Genomic DNA, 19,897 nt, shown 5'->3' on the forward strand with positions numbered 1-19,897 from the left:
CTCAGTGAATCTACTAAACTTGTGTTCTCATTGATAGTCTACTTTTTTCTAGTCATACACTTTCTGCAGTTTGCTACATTTCTGAAAGAATTTTGTATGCATGGGAGATATCTTGAGGAGCCTTCTTCAAGGATAACAAATTTTCTGATTTTTTTTTTAGTCAAACAAAAGCAGTGTGGGTCCTTATATTCTCTACATCTTTCAATCAATTATATGATTAAAAACACAATTTGTAATTCTTCTTTTGAAAAGTATTTGTTTATATCCATTAGACCACTTAACTATTGAGGAATGGATCTTGGTCTTGAACATTTGCATAAGCTGTCTATATATTTTATATGTCAGTCCCTTATCAAGAACATTTGATGCAAAGATTTTTCCCCCCAATCAGCAGATTCTCTTATCCTAGTTGCAAAGATGCTGTTCCTCTAAAAGCATTGTAATTTCATTTAACTATCTTTTATGATCACTTCTACTTCTATCACTAACTAGATGGCCTCTGAGGTGCCTCTCAGTTCCAAATCTGCTTGGTTAAGAATCTTCCTCCAGACATAACAGAGAAAGCTAACTTATTTAATATTTACGTTATGTATCCATTGAGTTTACTGTGGCATATGCTGGAAAATTTTGGTATAAATCTAATTCTCTGACAGGATGCTTCACAGTTTGTCTAGCAGGTTACTGTCAAATAGGGAATTCCTCCTCCTTAAACTAGTTTACTCCTTCCACTGAATTATTCATTGGTATTACAGCCAATACCAAATAATTAAGGTGACTAAACTTCTAAATAGTCAAAACCAAAATATTTATAGCAGCATTTTTCTTTCTTTCTTTTTTTTTTTTTAAGGCAATTGGGGTTAAGTGACTTGCCCAGGGTCACACAGCTAGTAAGTGTCAAGTGTTTGGTCTGAGGCCAGATTTGAACTCAGGTCCTCCTGACTTCAGGGCCAGTGCTCTACCTACTATACCACCCAGCTGCCCCAATAACAGCATTTTTTCCAAGAAAAGTTAACAGAAACAAAAGTATATATATATATGTCCATCAACTGGGGAATGGATAGACAAACTGTAGTACTTATAACTAAAATTGAATATTACTGTTTAGTCATTTAGTTGCGTCCAACTCTTTGTGAATCCATATGGTGTTTTCTTGGCAAAGATACTGGAGTAGTTTGTCATTTCTTTCTCCAGCTCATTTTATAGATGAGGAATCTGAGGCAAACAGGGTTAAGTGACTTGCCCAGTCATACAGCTATTAAGTGCTTAAGGCCAGATTTAAACTTGGGAAGATGAGTCTTCCTGCCTTCAGGACCAGCACTCTACCCACTGTGCCAATTAGTGCCCAAAATGGAATAATACTGCACCATAAGAAATGATGACTATCATGAATTCAGAGAATTGTGGGAAGCTTTTATGTGCTGATGCATAGCAAAGTTAAGTGGAACTAAGAAAATAATATGCACATTTGACTACAACCATGTATATCTTAAGAATAAAAAGTACAAAATGCCAATGAATGCAGGATAATTTTAATGACCAAACATGTCCTGTGAGAAGAGATTAAAAAATGTCCATCCCTTCTATGCAAAGGCAGGGGATCATGGGTATGGAACATCACACATACTGACAGATTAGCTACTTTTCCTAGACGGATTTTTGTTAAGCCTTTCTTTTTGGGAAAGGAAGGAGAGAGGGATATATGTATATAGAAATGAAGGTGATGTAAAAATAAAAAAAAATTAATAAAAAGAAATTTTAAATGAAGCAGGATGCCTTCAAACTAAAACCCTGGTTACAAAAATAAAAAGCTAATTAAAAAAAAGAAAGTTTAAATGAAGCATTATACCTTCAAACTAAAACCCTGGTTATATTCTTTTCTATTTTAGTTTCTCTTTAGGGACAGCTGTGGTATAGTCAAGAGTAGATGGCATCTGAAATCTACAGAGATAAATACAAATATTGGTTCTCTAATTACTAACTCCACGATCAGGTCACTTGGCCTGCCCCATGAGCTATTGTGTACAATCTATGCAATAGAAGATATAATTGTAACAGTATCAGAAATATTAAGTTCATTTCTCCATATTTAGCTCTAAACATTGACCTACCTCCTTCTGAAACCCACTGCAAGTCAAGTGAACAACTCCTGAGTTTAACAAACAAGTAGCATCTAAAAAGGAACATAAAGCCATTTTAAAGTTTTAATGAGATCTGATGACATAAAATTTAACATTTCAGAACAGACTTAGCAAAGTACCAAAAAAGGTATGAAAAAAATCTAATTTATGTAAAAAGCATATGAACTTATATAAGTCACTTAACCTTGCTGGGTCTCACTGTCCTCAACCGTAAAATGAAAGTAAGGTAGCAGCTAAGGTCCCTTCTTTAGCTCTAAATCTATTATTCTATATAAATATAAAGTCAATTATCTAAAATGTTTCCCTTGTAACGATAAGAATAATAATCAGTAATTCTATATAAAATAAATCTATATAAATTCTATATATCATAATCAGATACTTAGTTTGTTCCTTAACTCTCTGACTCTTATCTTCAGTGAGGGATAACGATAGAGTAATAATCAATAATTCTATATAAAATAAATAAATCTATATATCATAATCATATACTTAGTTTGTTCCTTAACTCTCTGACTTTTATCTTCAGTGAGGTATAAACAATGAAGCTAAGAAAATACCCATAAAGGTATTTTACTAAGGGAAATATGATTCAATTGAAAAGAACTAAATTCACATATTTCGTTTGTAAGAGAAGTTTTCCAGAAAACTTCTCCCTTCTTATTAATAAAGCAAGGGAAACTTTACATGTTTAAACTCAGTAGTGACTTTTCCAACAGGTACAAATTGTTAACATAATACATACCAAAATTGTAAGTACTGGGATTAAAAAACTGCTCAGGAGGTGGGTATGAAGGAGGAACACCTCGATTCAAACTTCTTTCGTGTACCAAGATATCCAAGATGGAATTTGGAGAAGTCTTACTCACTACAGAATCCAATGACCACAGTGCAAAATAAGAGCAATTATGAAGAAATTCTCCTGGCCTTAAAAATAAAAATGGGAGGGACGGATAGGGGTAGGAGAGCAGTATTTTACTGACCTGATAACCACAGAACAAAATTAAGGAAAAGTTAAAAATCACTACAAAAGTAGTCATACCTTAAAGAATCTGGCATTTGTGCATGATACCAACGATTTACATCAAAAAGACCTAAATATGTAGATGGCTTTCCTTGTCCATATGTATTCACCTGCCAGCTAAAGACTGAAACACTGGTGTCAGGAGACAGAACTGGGGGAAGAAAGCAACATATTTTACATACACACACAGAGTAATTTCAACAATTCTCATTAAGTAATGTTTATTACACTTAAGGTATTAGGAATTCTCTTCCTCCTCCAATCTATTTTCCACATTTCTTCCACAATAGCTTCCCTAAAGCATCTGACCATATCACACTTAAATTCCAAAAGGTTCCATGGCTCTTTGGTGCCTCTAGGATAAAATAACTTCACAGATGTCTTCAAATTCAAGCTCTGCTAAGTACTACCTATTTAGCTTTAGGCTAAGTTAGAACCCCTCCTCTGGAGCTATTATTTTAGCTATAAAAAGCAGAGTAGAAAAAAGGAGACATTAGGAACAGAAATTAGCAAGTTAGGAAGGAAAGCTGGTTTAAGGAAAGGATAATAAATTTAATTTTTACAAAGAGAACCAAGGAAACAGCTTGAAGGATAAAGGCAGATCTTTTCCCAACTAGATTAGAGTCAATCCTCCAACTTCGGGCAGATGACTGAAGATGTTTCATAAGTGGTTCCAATTATATAGATTTCATTTTCAGTGTTCTAGAAAACTCACTAATAACACTTTTCAGTTGCAGAAAAGGTACAGATCTGCAATTGCTCTAAGTTTTTCAATGAGAGCACTGGTCAGGTCCCATTCTACAGGGACAATTTCTCTTATATGATTTGGGGGTTAGAGTAGATTAATAGACCCAATGGCCCTCATAATGTTTAATTTCCAGGAGAATTTCTAGAATTCATCTACCAGCCATAAGTCTTTTTTTTCTTTTGTTTTTTGTTAGGCAATGGGGTTAAGTGACTTGCCTAGGGTCACACAGCTAGTAAGTGTTATATGTCTGAGGCCAGATTTGAACTCAGGTCCTCCTGAATCCAGGGCCGGTGCTCTATCCACCATACCATCTAGCTGCCCCCACTAGCCATAAGTCTTAAATCAAACATGTACTAACTACCATAATGACAGCATACAAACCTTCATTCAGGCCTTCCTCCCTGTCGATGTGGCTTCGAAATTTCTCAATGCTTTGGCATCCCAAGAGTTTGGTGTTGCTAGACTGACCTCTCAAAGGAGATATACCACCTGTGAGATCTAGGCTATATCTCTCTTCACAGTATTCTAACCCCTGAAACACATATTCACACAAATTATTAAAGTTTTAGTTGATTTTCAAAATCATAAGCAAATTCATCTCATACCTAATACTCTAGGGAGGAACATATAAAGTACAAAAAAGAATACTACTAGACTATTCATGAAAAAAAAACCCTGCTTCTTAGGACAAGAATGTTTTATATAATAGTAACACTTCCTACAAACTGAGGAAGCGATAAGGAATTTTTCTTGACAAAGAGAATAACACTATCACTAAAAAAATCGTTAAAAATCTGTATACAAGTATACTAAATTTAAATAAAAGATTAAAATGAAGTCAAAATTATGATTAAAGTCAAAGATATATCTGTTTAGGGAGTCTGAAGAGATGGGTCACATGGAAGAAACTCACAAAACTTACCAGAAAAGGCAGGCCTAGGCTACTGTGGCTTGCTTAATCCTGCACTGCCAAAATAAAAGTTTTAATATAATAATAATCTAAATGATTATTATGGAATCTTCTAGTCTAGCCAGAATCTGGGTAATGGGAGATACAAGGACTATCTTCATTCTTAGGATAGGACACTCCCTAGAACTGGAAGGGAATATTTGTGGTGGCAAGGGCCTGGATTCATAGAAATTGAAAGTTTCTCTCAGAGCTCCCCACTACCTGAGGCTGAGGTAGAGGAAGGATACTACTGACTGTTGGCTAAAAGAATGTTTTAGATCATGCCTACCAGTCTGAATTATAAAATAATCTACTTACTAACCTTTTTCAAAGAGGCAGATAAAATAAGACTAGCATCAGCATTCTCCTCATTCTCAGAAATAAAGCACCCAGAAAAAGATAAGAATCCGTTAAGCAATCCTTTATACCAAAACTTGAAAAATCAACAACGCACAGCTTGTGTTGAGAAATACAGAATCAAAGCATATTTCAGAGCTAGAAAGAAATCAAAATCTTTAAAAATGAGGAGTTAGCTACCTGACCAGTGATGTAGGCAAATGAGACTCAGAGGACTTAAAATTACTTGCACAAGGCCACATATCTTGTTAGTGACTGAACAAGATTGGAACATAAGTGTCCTGACTCCTAGTACAGTGCTCTTATCCCTATAATAAGGGATAGTTGCTCAACAAGCACTGATTTTATATATTAATTTTTCAATGGAAAAAGTAAAAATATTTAGAATGGTGATATCTCAAATAAATAATAATAATAATGTGTTATGATTTTTTTTTTACCTCATATAAGATTTGTCCTGATGCCAAGCACTTTCTATCACCAAAGGCCAGTTGAAGCAGGTGCAGACTCAAAACGTCTCCCTCACTGAAACCACATAAAAATGTAGCTATGAGCACTTTACATGTTTCATACACTAAATGCTTCTACTACTGTTGATATAAATTTTTCTTAAATAACCACATTTAATTTTGTATATATGAACTGATAAAACTTGAGCTGCCAAAAAATTATTTTTAACTGGTACATTTCAAAAACAATGTAACTTAGTGTACAAGTGTAATTATTTACATGGTTTAGTTAATATGATACAAGAAAATAAATGCACATAGTTTCTGTCAAGGTCGTTTTATAGAATAAATCAATAGGCAGTTATCAGATTTGCTCTATAAATAAAAATATTTATAAAATTAAAAAAAAAACCATACAACCCTAGCTGTAAATTGAAATTCTTATCCTAAAATGTGGTTATTCTTTTACAAAAGTCTTTTTTTTAAAAATTAATTTATTTTGAATTATCAACAACCACTTCCATATGCTTTTGAGTTTAAAATTTTTCTCCCCCTTCCTCCCCACCACCCTCCCCAAGATAGCGCACAATCTGATTTGGCTATACATATACATGCCTATTAAACATATTTTCACATTAGTGATGTTGTAAGTAAGAATCAGAAGCAAGAAGAACCACCTTTTGGAAAGAGGAAACAAAACACAACAGAAGAAAAAAAAAACCAAATAGTATGTTTTGATCTGCATTCAAACTCCACAGTTCCTTCTTCTTCATGGATATCATTTTCCATTATGAGGCCTTTGGAGATGTCTTAGATCCTTATATTGCTAAGAAGGATTAAGGCTATCAATATAAGTCACTGCATAATTTAGCTGTTACTGTGTACAACGTTCTCCTAGTTCTGCCCACTTCACTCAGCATCAGACCATACAAGTCTCTCCAGGTTTTTCTGAAATCAGCCTGTTCATCATTTCTTATAGCACAATAGTATTCCATTACATTCATATACCACAACTTGCTCAGCCATTCCCCAATTGATGGGCATTCTCTCAATTTTCAATTCTTTGCCACCACAAAAAGAGCTGCTATAAATATTTTTGCACATGTAAGTCCTTTTCCCATTTGTATGATCTCTCTGGGATACAGCCCTAGAAGTGCTATTGCTGGGTCAAAGGGTATGCACATTTTTATAGCCCTCTGGGCATAGTTCCAAATTGCTCTCCAAAATGGTTGGATCATTTCACAACTCCACCAGCAATGTATTAGTGTTCCAATTTTCCCACATCTTCTCCAGCATTTATCATTTTCCTGTTTTGTCATGTTGGCCAATCTGACAAGTGTGAGGTGGTACCTCAAAGTTGTTTTGATTTGCATTTCTCTAATCAATAGTGATTTAGAGCATTTTTTCATATGACTATAGACGGCTTGAATTTCTTCATCTGAGAACTGCCTGTTCATATCCTTTGACCATTTATCAATTGGGGAATGGAAAGTCTTTTTTTTTTAAACAGAGAAGATAACTAAGGAAGACAAGTTTCATATGAATAAATTACTTCAAGGACACAAAAAAGTGGGAACAGTTATATAGCAGTCTTTTTTTTTCTCCCGCATTCACTCATTCACAGCCACAGACCTCTAAAATTCCCTGTAGAAAAATTCCCTGTAGAAAGTAATCACTCCCAACAACACCAACAACAAATTACAAATGCAGCCAGTTATTGAGTCTTTTTAGTTACTTTTAAATGATAAATTAACATTCACCAGTATTATCTTGAACATAAGCATGTAATTTGGAACTAAAAATCAGCATCTCCCCCCCAAATACAGGCACTTGATTTTTTTGATGATCACATATATATATCACTTTTTCAGGGCAAAACAACCCCCCCCAAACCCCTCTAACCATCTGCCCCTCAGGGGATGGGATGGGACACAAGACAACTCTTTCCCAAGAAAACACTCCAGAATACCACACTTGGAAGGATGATGAAGCCACAACCCACATTTTGAGAAAAAGTACTGTCTTAACATAAATAGATTATATAGGAATGGTCCATCCAAGCTCCAAAAACTGTAGTAGGCAACACTTGTTATTATAACACCACAATCTTTCCAACTTAACCGAAATTATTCCTTAACTACACTCCAGAAAAGTAAGGGTTGGATAAGTACAAGGAAGTATATTTATAAAACAGAGGACTTTAAATTATTGGTTATAACCAAAAAAAGAGGGAGGGAGGGAGGGGAATAAGAGTCACTGTAGTTTAGATTCTGAAAATTACAGGATATAGATTTAGAGCATGAAAAGCATTCAACTAGTCTAGCTCAGTCAGTTTACATATGAGAGAACTAAAAAGCACAGAGCTTAAATGACATGCCAAGTTCACAGAAGCAGCAAGGAGCTGAGTGGGGATTTCAACCCACGTCTTAAGACTCCAAATCTAACAACATTTACAGTATGCTATATTGCCCAAGGCGTAAAAGGCAGCTAAATGGTAGCCATCATCAACTAGACTGTCACAAACAAATCAGTTATCTTTAATCATATATAAAACTAGGATGCATCCACACTGAATACTATATAAAGGTTAGGACATCATATTTCAAAATGATAGGACTGTTAAAAACAGAAAAGTAGATCAGTAGAAGAAACTAAATAAAACCCCAAAGTAAGACTTCAGAGTTAAGAGAAATTCAAGTACAAACTATAGTAGAAAAGACTCTTATTCCAAACAAACCGCTGAAAAGGCTGAAAGAGAGTGTGGCTTAGACCAGTACCTAACACCATATTCCACAATAAACTCAATACTGAGTATGCGATCAAAATGCAAAAAGTAACAATTTTTTAAAAAAGAAAATAAGGACAATAGAAGTAAGATAGCTTTCACAACTATAGCTAGGAAGAAATTTATTTTCTTTTTCTTTTTTTTATTTTGAAGCATTCAGGGTTAAGTGACTTGCCCCTGGCTATACAGCTAGGAAGTGTCTAAAGCAGGATTAGAACTCAGGTCCTCTTGACCCCAGCACCTGTACTCTATCTACTGTACCATCTAGCTACCCCAGTAAGTTTCTTAATAAAAAAATAAAATCAATGCAGCTAGAACAGGGGAAAATGTTCAGAAGGTAAAAAAGTGTTTATTAGCAATCTCAGAAGGAAGTCTGATATCTGAGATAAAGAACTGACAAAAATACAAGACACCAAGCAAGAGCACTCCACAAACCTCCAGTCATTTAATTCACTAGCTCTGCCACTGTCCCATTGAAGTCTTCCAGGTCTTTCCATTTGCCTTGCAAGTAAACTTTCCTTTCTGTGTTGCCCCACCACAATTATAATTTGAAAAAGATCCTTGAAAAAACACCCTGCCTCAAGTTTTCTATTTGTATTTCCAGCACTTACCATAGCACTTAGCTCATAGTAAGCACTTGATGCTTTTTTATTCTTCTAGTTATTTCCCAATATCTGAGTGGTCAAAGGACATGAACAATTTTTAGAAGGAAAGTAAATTACCTACAACGACATGAAAGATTGATGAAAACCATTTAAAAAGATTTAATTTGTTTCATGCCTCATTCTTCAAATTTGCAATTATAAAAAATGAAGTTAATGTTGGAGAAACTGTGGAAAAATAGGTACACAATACTAATAGTACTGTGAACTGGACCACCTTTCTAGAAATCAATTTGTAATGTGTCACTAAATTGCTCGTGATGCCCAGAGTTAGTGCTATCCCCCCTCCCCGTTTTCTACCAACCTCACTGATGGGGTATGGGCCCAAACTGAGAACTTTGCCCCTTGTACCAAAAAGATCTTGGCTCCCATTTGTCCAAGACAGAAAAACCCTTAAACTTTCTTTGACCTCACTCTGGTCTCAAATAGTTACCTGAGGCTATACTCCACTCAATGGCCTTTCCTTATCGATGATCCCAATCTCCCTCTGAAAATCTAATGAAGTTTAGACCCTAGTATATTTCCCACCTTTGATCTTATCCAGACCTCATTCAAACCTCTTCCTTCTAGTCCCTTCATTATCTTTTCCCATGGTCTATTCAACCTCCCAGACATTCCCTTCCAAATTCTCCCTAAACTCACCTCAGCTTCAGGATCTTTCTCCCTGCTCCTCCTCCAAACACCCAAAATTATTTGTATATAAGATACACCTTGGCCCCCATTTAAACACTGAGATTTCCTCTTGCTAACTTGTTCTTACTGGCGTCACTAATGTTCAGATTCCTTAAGAGCCTGGCCTGTATAGCCCATCCCTAATAAAACTTTTTCTCTGGCTGAAAGAAAATTTGGGTCAAATTCTTTCAGGCAGTGCCTTTCAAGGTCCCAGAACCCCAAGAATCCAGACCTCATCATAACCACTAGCCAATCGTGTGGCACATATTGATTTTGTATATACATCTCTTCCCCCAACAGAACATACTCCTTGAAGGGACAATTTGTCTTTGTATCCTCAATAATTAAACAAGTGCTTAGCACAACACTATAGTAGATACTTCATAAATGTTGAGTCCTTAACTCCACTAAAAATTCTGTCTTAAATCCTCAACTTCAAAGACTTCATTCTTCAACTCCATAACAAAATAGTTATATTAGACCTGTTTATAATGACTAAGCATATACTAAGTACCTATTTTGTGGCTGTTACCCCAGGGCCTGGTGGTTGTAAATCTTGGGCTCTGCTACTTGCTTCCTCTGTGACCTTGACAAATCTCACCTCTCTATTCTTAGCTTTGCCATCTGCAAATTAAAAGGGGGTGAGGTGTATGTGAACGAGTTTTCTCTGAGGTGTTTTCCTAAATCTACAAACCAATGATCTTGAAATACTACTCTCAGACAACATTTCAGGCTTGGTTCGTTGACAAATCCTAGTCTCCTATTCAAACTTCACTTGCACCTTTAAAATCGGCTTTTACCACATGGTCTGCAACTATAACATAAAACCATGCCCAACAAGACTACCTAATTCTCTGAGATCCAATATAAACTTCTTTAGCCCTTCTCCTCTATTCCCTCAAAACTTTTCACCATCATTTTCACTTTTCTCCTCTTTTGCTTTGGCCACAAAAGAATAGGCATTTTTACAGTTCACTAAGTCCTCTATCCATGCCCTTTATTTCATATCCTCCTGCCTCCTCCAGGACTTTTACTCCATTGATCATTCCTCCTCTCCTACATTTTTAAAAAATTCTCCCTTTCTCCTCTGGTTCTTTCCCATCTGCCTAAAAACATATAAGATCTCCAAAAGTTGGGAGGAAAAAAGACTTCTCATGATGTAGCTTATTCACCTACCAATCCATCCGATAAACTTCTTGAAACTGTCAATAATTGCCCTCTATCAAACAACCTCCTTCACCACTTCACTGAAACTCCCTTAGAAAGTTCATAGGGCATCAGATCAACAAACCCAAAGGCCTTTTTTCATCCTCATGCTTCCTCTTCTAAAGTGACAGATCTAACTACTTCTCTATTGTAAACTCTCTCCTCACCAGGCTTTAAACATAACACATTTTACTGGTTTATTTCTTACCTCTCTACCCATCCCTCTGTCTTCTTTACTAGTTTCTCATTATTTTCTTGATCTCTTAATGTGGAGATTTCCCAAGAAGCTTATCTTTGAACCTCATCTCCTGTTTTCTCTCTACTTTATATTCTGATAATCTCATCCACTCAGAGGGTTTCAATGACCACCTCTATGCAGTAGATACTAATATTTGGATCTCTAGACTTCACCTGGTCTTTCTTCCAAGCTCCAGATTTATATCTTAACCTATCTAAACATTTTGAAAATGTGGCCTTTTTGCTAATGACTTTCTTCGGAGATGGCATATACCTAGACACTGGAATCTCTGAATCAAATACTGCATCATTATTAATGATTTTTGTAAATTCAAGCTGATAATGGGGCAAAATTATTATTTTCCATATTCCTTCAGTAACATGATTTTTAAATTGCAAGAGAGAAATGATTATTTGTCTTGGAGAACAAAAGACAAAAGGGAAGAGATTAAAGACATAATTAGGAGGGTTAAATGATGAGAGGTACCAAACAACCATATAATGTACTTCTATATTGTGCCACATATGTTGTTAATTTCTGTTCTTCATTGATTTACTCTGAGATGATATTCTAGCAAATTAACTGAGTACAAGAGTTTCTTCTTGTTTACAGACAGCTATTCTAAAGTATGCAAAGCAAATTTCACATGTTAACTCTTGATCCTCACAACAACTCTTGGGTGGTTACCAATAATACAATTCTCCTCATTTTATAAATGAGGAAGCTAAAGCAGACAGAGGTTTAGTGATTTGCCCAGGGTCACATGATTGTAGTAGGTATCTTAGGCTGAACTGGAACTCCAGTTCACTACTTTATCCACTGCACTACTAGTTTCCTTTGCTATCAACAGCCATGTAGAAAAAAACACTCTAAATGACCAATAATTAGAGGCAGATAGGTAATCCAATGAAAAGAGTGCTGTGCATGTAGTCAAGAAGACCTGAATTCAAATCCAGGCTCAGACTCTTAATGACTGTAAGACCCTAGGCAAATTACTTAACCTGTTTGCCTCAGTTTCCTCGACTGTAAAATGGGGATAATAATAAAACCACCTATACTTCCTAGGGTTGTCATCAAGATAAAAAGAGATTCTAAGGACCCATATGTACAAAAATATCTAGAGCAGCTTTTTGTGGTGGCCAAGAATTGGAAATTGAGGGGTGCCCATCAATTGGGGAATAGCTGAATAAGTTGTGGTATATGAATATAATGGAATACACTACTGGGCTATAAGAAATGATGAGCAGGCAGCTTTCAGAAAAACCTGGGAAGACTTGTATGGACTGATGCTGAGTGAAGTGAGCAGAACCAGGAGGACATTGTACACAGTAACAGCCACTTTGCACTATGACTAGCTTTTATAGACTTAGCCCTTCTCAGCAATGCAAGGATCTAAGACATTTCCTGTAAATTTGAATGCAGATCAAATTCAAAAATTGCCATTTTTTTCCTTCTGTTTTGTTTTGTTTCCTCTTTCTTGTGGTTCCTCCTATTGGTTCTAATTCTTCCTTACAACATTACTAATGTGAAAATATGTTTAATAGGAATGTATATATAAAGCCTATATCAGATTGCGCTCCCGTCTAGGGGAAAGAGGGGTGAAAGAAGGAGAAAAATTTTAAACTCAAAAGCTTATGGAAGTGATTGTTGATAAATCAAAATAAATTATTAAAAAACTTAAAAAAGAGAGATAAAAAGAGATCCTGGCACATAGGAGGCACTGAATACATCCCTACTTTTTCCTTTTTTTTTCTTTCTTCTTTTAAACACAAAATCCTATTGGCTTTTTAAAAAGCCCTTCATAATTTGACCTCTTCCTACCTTTTCAGTCATCCTACTCCCACCTAGCTCTCCCTATCCTATACAATACATTTCAGTGACCTTAGCCTTATTTTGTTTTACTTGCCCTAGATACCCTATCTGGCTGTCCTCTATGATCAGATTTCTTTCCTTCAATTCTTAGCTAAAATCCCATCTTCTGCAAAAAGCCTTTCCCAGTAAAGCTAGTACCTTCCCTCTGAGAGTGCCTGAGAGAGACTCTGAGCATCTTCCCTGGCTTTATCCATGCTAGGAATTCTCATTACCTCCTAGCTTCCCTGGCTTCTTTCAAGTCTCAGCTGAAGTTTCACTCTCTTCAAAAAGCCTTACCCAGTCTTCCTTAATGCATTAGATAGATAGATAGATAGTTTAAATGTCTTCCCCATTAGACCATGAGCTCCTTGAGAAAAGATACTTTTCCCCCCTTTCTTTGTATTCCCAGAACTTAGCAGAGAGCCTAGCACAAAATAGGCACTTAATGCTTACTGACTGACTGCTGATAACATCCACAGTGCCTACACCTCAGAGAGGTGCTGTGAGAAAAATGTTTTGGAACTGTAAAACACTATATAAATGTGAGAAACATATATGAGAAATAGCATACATTTAAATTTTTCAACTGCACTTTTATGTTGTAGGAAATCAATTTAGCCTATCTTTTATACACGTTAATTCATTAAAATGAATGTCAGAAATAACAATGAGAACAACAGAGAAGCAATGCTTTTCACTAATAAATATTTCACTTTCATATTGCAGAAGCTCACATATATTTTATTTACCTATCTTGTGTAGACTGAACAGCCCATAAGTAGCAGCAATTTCGAGGATCGTTTTCAGGTTCTTGGAAAGTAACAGCATAAACAGGTACTCTTCCTCCTTCTAACTGGGCATAGTACCTGTAAAAGGCAAAATAGAGTATTAATAAACTTTACATATTTTAATTTATAACCTTAGTTACAAAGTTTTCCAATTCTGTAAAATTATCTGAGAAATGATACAAAAAGTATCATGGCATCATTTCATTATCCTAATTTCTAAAATCATATATCTGTCCTCAAAATAGCATGCACGGATTGCTTCAACATAACAACCTCTCTCCCTTTCAATAGCCCTCTATGGAAAGTTATTGTGGGAATTTATGGATGTTAAATAAAAGAACAAAAATATCACTAAAAGAGAATCATATAAGGATAGTTACTGAAACAGCTGAGTGCTGACAGGCACAAGCCAAGAAGTTTCTAGGATTTCCCTTAAATTTTACATTTGTAATCCAACTTCCTCAGAGGTAAATTAAATTAATTGTCACGATATTTTTAGCTGGTAAAATGGCTGATTCTACAGAATCAAGCAATATTATATAAACAAAAACTTAGTATTAAACATTTTGGGGGGTCAAAATATTACTTAAAAAAAAAACCCAAAACCCTGACTCTGTATGCAAATAAAGTTCTCATATGAGATAAAAGAGACTGATTTAGATGGAGAATGTTGAAGCTGGAATAAATATCAGATGTCACAGACTAAGGATTCTTATAATACAAAGTACTAACATAAACATTAACTAGCATGGTCAGGGATTTTCTGATTAGCAATCTCTTAATTTTTCAAATTTTCAAATTTCCTAATTTTCAAAAATACTAACAAAGAAAACATTAAAGCTATACTCTGCATAAAATTAATCCTTTGTTAATTCAAAATATACTTAAGTAGATAACAATGCCTTAAAATATTATAGACATCAATTAATAATTAATTTTAAAAATTTTAGACAGTGATTTAATAATTAATATGCAACATACATACAAATTTTACACTTATAAACAGCCTTATACTTTTCAGAAATTTCTTCCTTTTTTTTATTAAGATGTGTAGAAGTGATAATTAATAAAGCTTGCTGATTGAAAGAATATAGATAGAGGTTCACTACATATGATATTTGAAGTTATGATCACGTAATGATCAGTTACATTTAGCTATCAGATACAGAACCTCTCTTATTCTATGAAGATACACAAGTTCTGAAATTTGGGCAGTAGGAGGGCCAGAAGAGGATTCAGGACTTATGATTTTACTGTAGTAGGCAACCACTCTACCGATAAAGATCAGCATCTGTTACTCTACTTAAGAGTTACCTGGGACCTTTGAGAGGTTATAAATTGCTCAAGGTCACAGAGGCAGCATGTGTCAGAGGTGGTACCTGAACTCAGGTCTTCCTGACTCCAAGGTGGCCCTCTGGTCACTATTCCACACTGCCTCTAAATATTTATTAAAGAAAACCATTCTCAACAATTTTATTAAGTGCTCGTTCTGGATTACTGCAGTTAAGTACCAAAGGCAGAGTTAGTTTCAATACTCAAATAATGGATTTATGTTTTTAAAGCTATAAAATGTGCTAAAAACAGTACATTAAAAGTTGAATTATCTTCCACACAGCCTAGAAATCAGCATTTTTGAAAACTCAACACAAATCTTTAATCCATTAACCAAGCATAATGCTGTTAGTAAAATTTAATTGAACAATTATTAGCTGCAAGGCACGGGGGATACAAATACATAAGTGAGACAGTCCCAGCCCTCAAGGAGCTTACATTCTACTTACATTATACTCTGAGCTTAAGTCTGCACACAGACATTTAAACGGAGATATTCTATGGAATGTATTAGGGGGGAAATCCTTTAAACAGTGGGAGATACGGGACTGTCAGAGGTGAGAAGTCAGGGCTTGAAATGAAGAACTGGGAGTCATCCAAGTACAGGCAGAAACTGAAATCATGTAAGCACATCAACAATCCAGTGGAACTATTACAGAGAGAAGAGCAAAGGGTCTATGACCATGTGGAAGCCTATACAGGTAACAGGTGAGTGAAAACTGTAAAGGGAACACACATACAAAGCAAAATATAAAAAAATGGGAGCTGACAGTGTCCCAGAAACCAAGGAGCAAAGTTCCAATGAGTAGAGGATTGCCAAAAGTAATGAAAACTCAAAAAAATCAGGAAACAAAAAGTCTATTACTGGAATTCTATAATGTTAGATTTAAGTGTAGTGATAAAGGGGAGAAAGATAAAGTCAACAAAAGAGATGACTGATAGGCATTAAAATATTTGACTGTAAAGGTAACAGAGAATTACTGGAATTTAGTAGCAGGGTGATATCAGACCTGAATTAAATTTATTTTGGGGTCTATGTGGAGGATTGGAGTAGGGACAGACTTGAAGCACGAGGACAAATCAGGAAGCTAAAACAACAGTTTAGGCACATGATGAAAGCCTAAACTAGCTGTAGATGTGAGAGACTTTATGGTGGAAAAACATGATTTGACAACTGACTGAGTAAGAGTAATGAGGGAGAGTGAGGAGTCAAGAAAACATACAGGTTACAAATCAGATGACTAGAAGGATTATTTCCTTGACTGAAATAGAGTTTCTGAAGGGGGTGGAGTTTTGTCCAAAAAGATAATAATGACTTCTGTTTTTTGTATCTTAAGTTTGAGATGCCTACAGAGTATCCAATTAGAAATGTCCAGTAGGCAACTGGTGATAAACTGAATGCCAGCATATCCAGCCTATGTTCAACTAGTGGGACGCAATGAGGTCACCAAGTGAGAGAGAATACATAGAAAAGAGAACACAGGAAAAGCTTGGAGCTGGAAAATCGTAGGACAAAAGACCACTAGGCTTTTGTGGGACAGTCATAAAAGCAAGTTCAAATTGCTTAAAGATCATTTTGCAAACAGAATAAATGCAGAAGCTGAGTCAATTTTTTGACTGATATTCCCTTCCACTGCTCTTGAAGTAATCCAGAGTAAATTTTTCAACTTGATTTTCTATTACTATTTTAAGATTAGGACAGTATTCTAAGTAGTACTAATTGCCTCATCATATAGTAATAGCTCTTAACTATCTACTGGAAATTTTTACTGACCATGCCACATGTCCCAAATATACTAATTAACAAATTTTTTTTCATATATGGAGATGACAGATAATAGACATGGTCAGTTCTGTTTTCTCTCCAAGGCTGTGTGGTAAAGCTCCTACTATCTTCTTAAAGTACAAAAGTTCTAAATGGTCAAGAAAAAGACAATTGCTAGGGGTAGAGATTAAAGTTGAAAACAAATTTTGAAGATTATGAAATAAAAAATTATCATCTAACATTCTGAGAAAAGAGAGTGATTAAAAGAAAATTCTTTTTGTTCCTCTTATGCTTCTTTCCTGTTACTGTGCAAACCAAAGCATATAAGTGAAAAGCTTACAAAGCACCACTATTCACAAAATCATTACGAAACAAAAATCTCATTTCTGACCCCTTACAATAACAGTGTTAAAAAAAAAACCCTACCTTCAGAATTGTCATACTATAACTTCCCCCATCCAATGCATTTAACTTGTCTGAAGATTTCTACTAATCTTAAAAGAAATTTTTCCTCCTAGAACTTGTTCAGGTGGCAAAACCATCAGTATATACCACTTCCACTGTGTTATGGTAAGAACAAACAATAATCTTATTTTCTATACCACACTCCTCTCATTCAAAATGTAGCCAGCTAAGGGCACGGATTGAAGCATATACTCAATGTCTGCTCAAAAGTTTGTTTTGCTTAATTGTAATATTTATTAAAAGGGTGTGTTCTATTGCTAAAGTGATACTAGGAAATGACATTGATGTAAAATTATTTTTTTAAAAAGCATCATTAAAAGATAAGAAATAAAATAAGAGAGTGTTTTCCAACTCTGAATCTTAAAATTGTACTGAAAAAGTTTCAGCAATCTGACACCAAACTCCTTGCTCTGTTGCCATACAAGAATTCCACCATTCATTTAATTTGAGATTTTGGATGCCTTGATAAACAAATCTATGTTGTCTCATTTAGGTAACTACCAGTTATTTTATACAAAAGAACGAATTAAATGATGCTGTCTCCCTGTCTAGTAATGTAAGCCATGATTTAGAAGCTAATTTTTGTTGTTTTAATATTTATAAAAAAGCTCAAACTAGCAATAATCATCCATTGCAGACAAAAATAAATTGATTATACTCACTCCCTTTTCAAACTTTTCATGTTCCAAAGGGCTAAACAGCCATCAGAAAAACCTGCAGCAAGTTGATTGGTCCTGCTAATATAGCTAAGGGTTGAAACTGCTGTTCCTGATGGGCTTAGTAACTGGAAACAGAGATGTCTTCCCTCTCGGGTCACACCTTCTCTGATGTGTGGTACTTCAGCTGGGATGCCAGTTATAACTTCAAGATCTAGATATAATAATGAGTGATGAACAAGCTTATAAAGACTATAAAAACAAAAAAAAAAGTCATCCATTATTCAGGCCTCATTAATTTCTTAAGAGTATAAAAGACAAAACTGATCCCTGAAGACTAAGAGCATGCTTTTATCTCTCATATCTTTATCTCTCAATGAATTACACACAAACAGAATACCAACCTTTTAAAATAAACTTAAAAAGGAAATATGCTTTGAATGAATATTAAACTTTATTTTAAAAAATGTAGTAATTTTCAGAAATTACTAAATGCAAACATCTGAAAGTTAACACATTCTCCCTAAAATCTGCTAATGACAATTCCAATAAACTTAACCTCTGCCACTTTTTAACAAGACTGCCACATTCCACCCTTCTTGATGCACTCTTCTTTTGAGAATTATGAATTCACTCTCTTGGCTCTCCTACCTCTCAGATCCTCCTTCCCGCTTCCTCTGCAGCTCTAAACCTTCCTCCTGCCTCTCACAGCTCTATACTCTTCTTTCTCTAGACCCTTTTCCTTGGCTACCTCACCTATTCCCACAGTGTCAATGGTCAGTTCAATGCATATGACTCCCAACCCCATATATCCAGACCCAGTATCTCCCACAAACTCCAGTCTGGCTTTTCAAAATAGTCTGCTAAGCTGCTTTACCTGGATACGCTACCGACATCTCAACTGAAGTAATAATATTCCCTATAATCCCATCATTTTGTTTTCACTTAACTTTTCAATATTTTTCATTACCTTGTTTATGCGCCAATCACCCTAGGATTTAAACCTGACAATCATCTTTGACACTCATTCTTCCTTGCTTACAAAGCCACCATACTAGTTAAGGTTCTCATTAGACCACTGGAATGACCTGTATGGTCCCCCTCTGTCTCTTCTCTCCAAATAATCCTTCGCACAGCTAACAAGATAATCTTCCTAATACAGAGGTCTGGCCACCTCACTCCCTTTTTCAAAAAACTTTGATGGCTCCCAATTACATATATAATAAATATAAATTCCCTGATCTAGTATACATGGAATTTGTATTTTGAACTAAATCAAAAGTTTCTTTTTAGCTTTATTTCATTTTACCTTTGCAACATATATTTATGTTCTTGACAAAATGGATTATTTGCTGTTCTGGAATCTTGCATTACACTCTTCGATTTACATTTACCCCCATGCCTATAATGCACTCTCTCCTCATCTTCTTTCTTTCAATACCTACCCTTTAGGTGCCACTCTTACCACAAAGCGTTTTCTAATTCCCTGAACTAAATATAATCCAACTAGTCCTCAAATATTTCTAAAGCACTGCAGCATGGAGCTCTCTTTCATCCCTTCATCATATTCTACCTTGTAACAGACTCGGTATTATTTACTCTAATGTAGAGACAACAGACAGTGTGTGCTGGGCAAGTCAAACACCACCACGGCTTTGGGTCACCATCTGCTCCCAGACTCTGATGGAGAAAGATCAGAAGGATACTGAACTCAGGACTCTTAGGAATATAGCATCACCTAAACGACTGAATCTGCTTCCAGCCTAGTTCCAAAGACATCACTGAAGGACGAAATCATTGCAAACAAGGGAC

General features: G+C 35.4%; 1 protein-coding gene across 1 annotated transcript in view; it reads right to left on the reverse strand.

Annotated features, from left to right (window-relative positions):
• AHCTF1 (AT-hook containing transcription factor 1) overlaps nucleotides 1–19,897 on the reverse strand; it is a 118,765-nt gene that overhangs the window by 64,442 nt on the left and 34,426 nt on the right. Inside the window, 7 exon segments of the mRNA XM_020982117.2 lie at nucleotides 2,109–2,170; nucleotides 2,884–3,065; nucleotides 3,181–3,313; nucleotides 4,292–4,442; nucleotides 5,657–5,741; nucleotides 13,829–13,945; nucleotides 18,092–18,299. Coding sequence (XP_020837776.1) covers nucleotides 2,109–2,170; nucleotides 2,884–3,065; nucleotides 3,181–3,313; nucleotides 4,292–4,442; nucleotides 5,657–5,741; nucleotides 13,829–13,945; nucleotides 18,092–18,299 — 938 coding nt within the window.

This window comes from Phascolarctos cinereus, unplaced genomic scaffold, assembly GCF_003287225.1.
Source record: "Phascolarctos cinereus isolate Bilbo 61053 unplaced genomic scaffold, phaCin_HiC Scaffold_5;HRSCAF=322, whole genome shotgun sequence".
Taxonomy (NCBI): Eukaryota; Metazoa; Chordata; class Mammalia; order Diprotodontia; family Phascolarctidae; genus Phascolarctos; species Phascolarctos cinereus.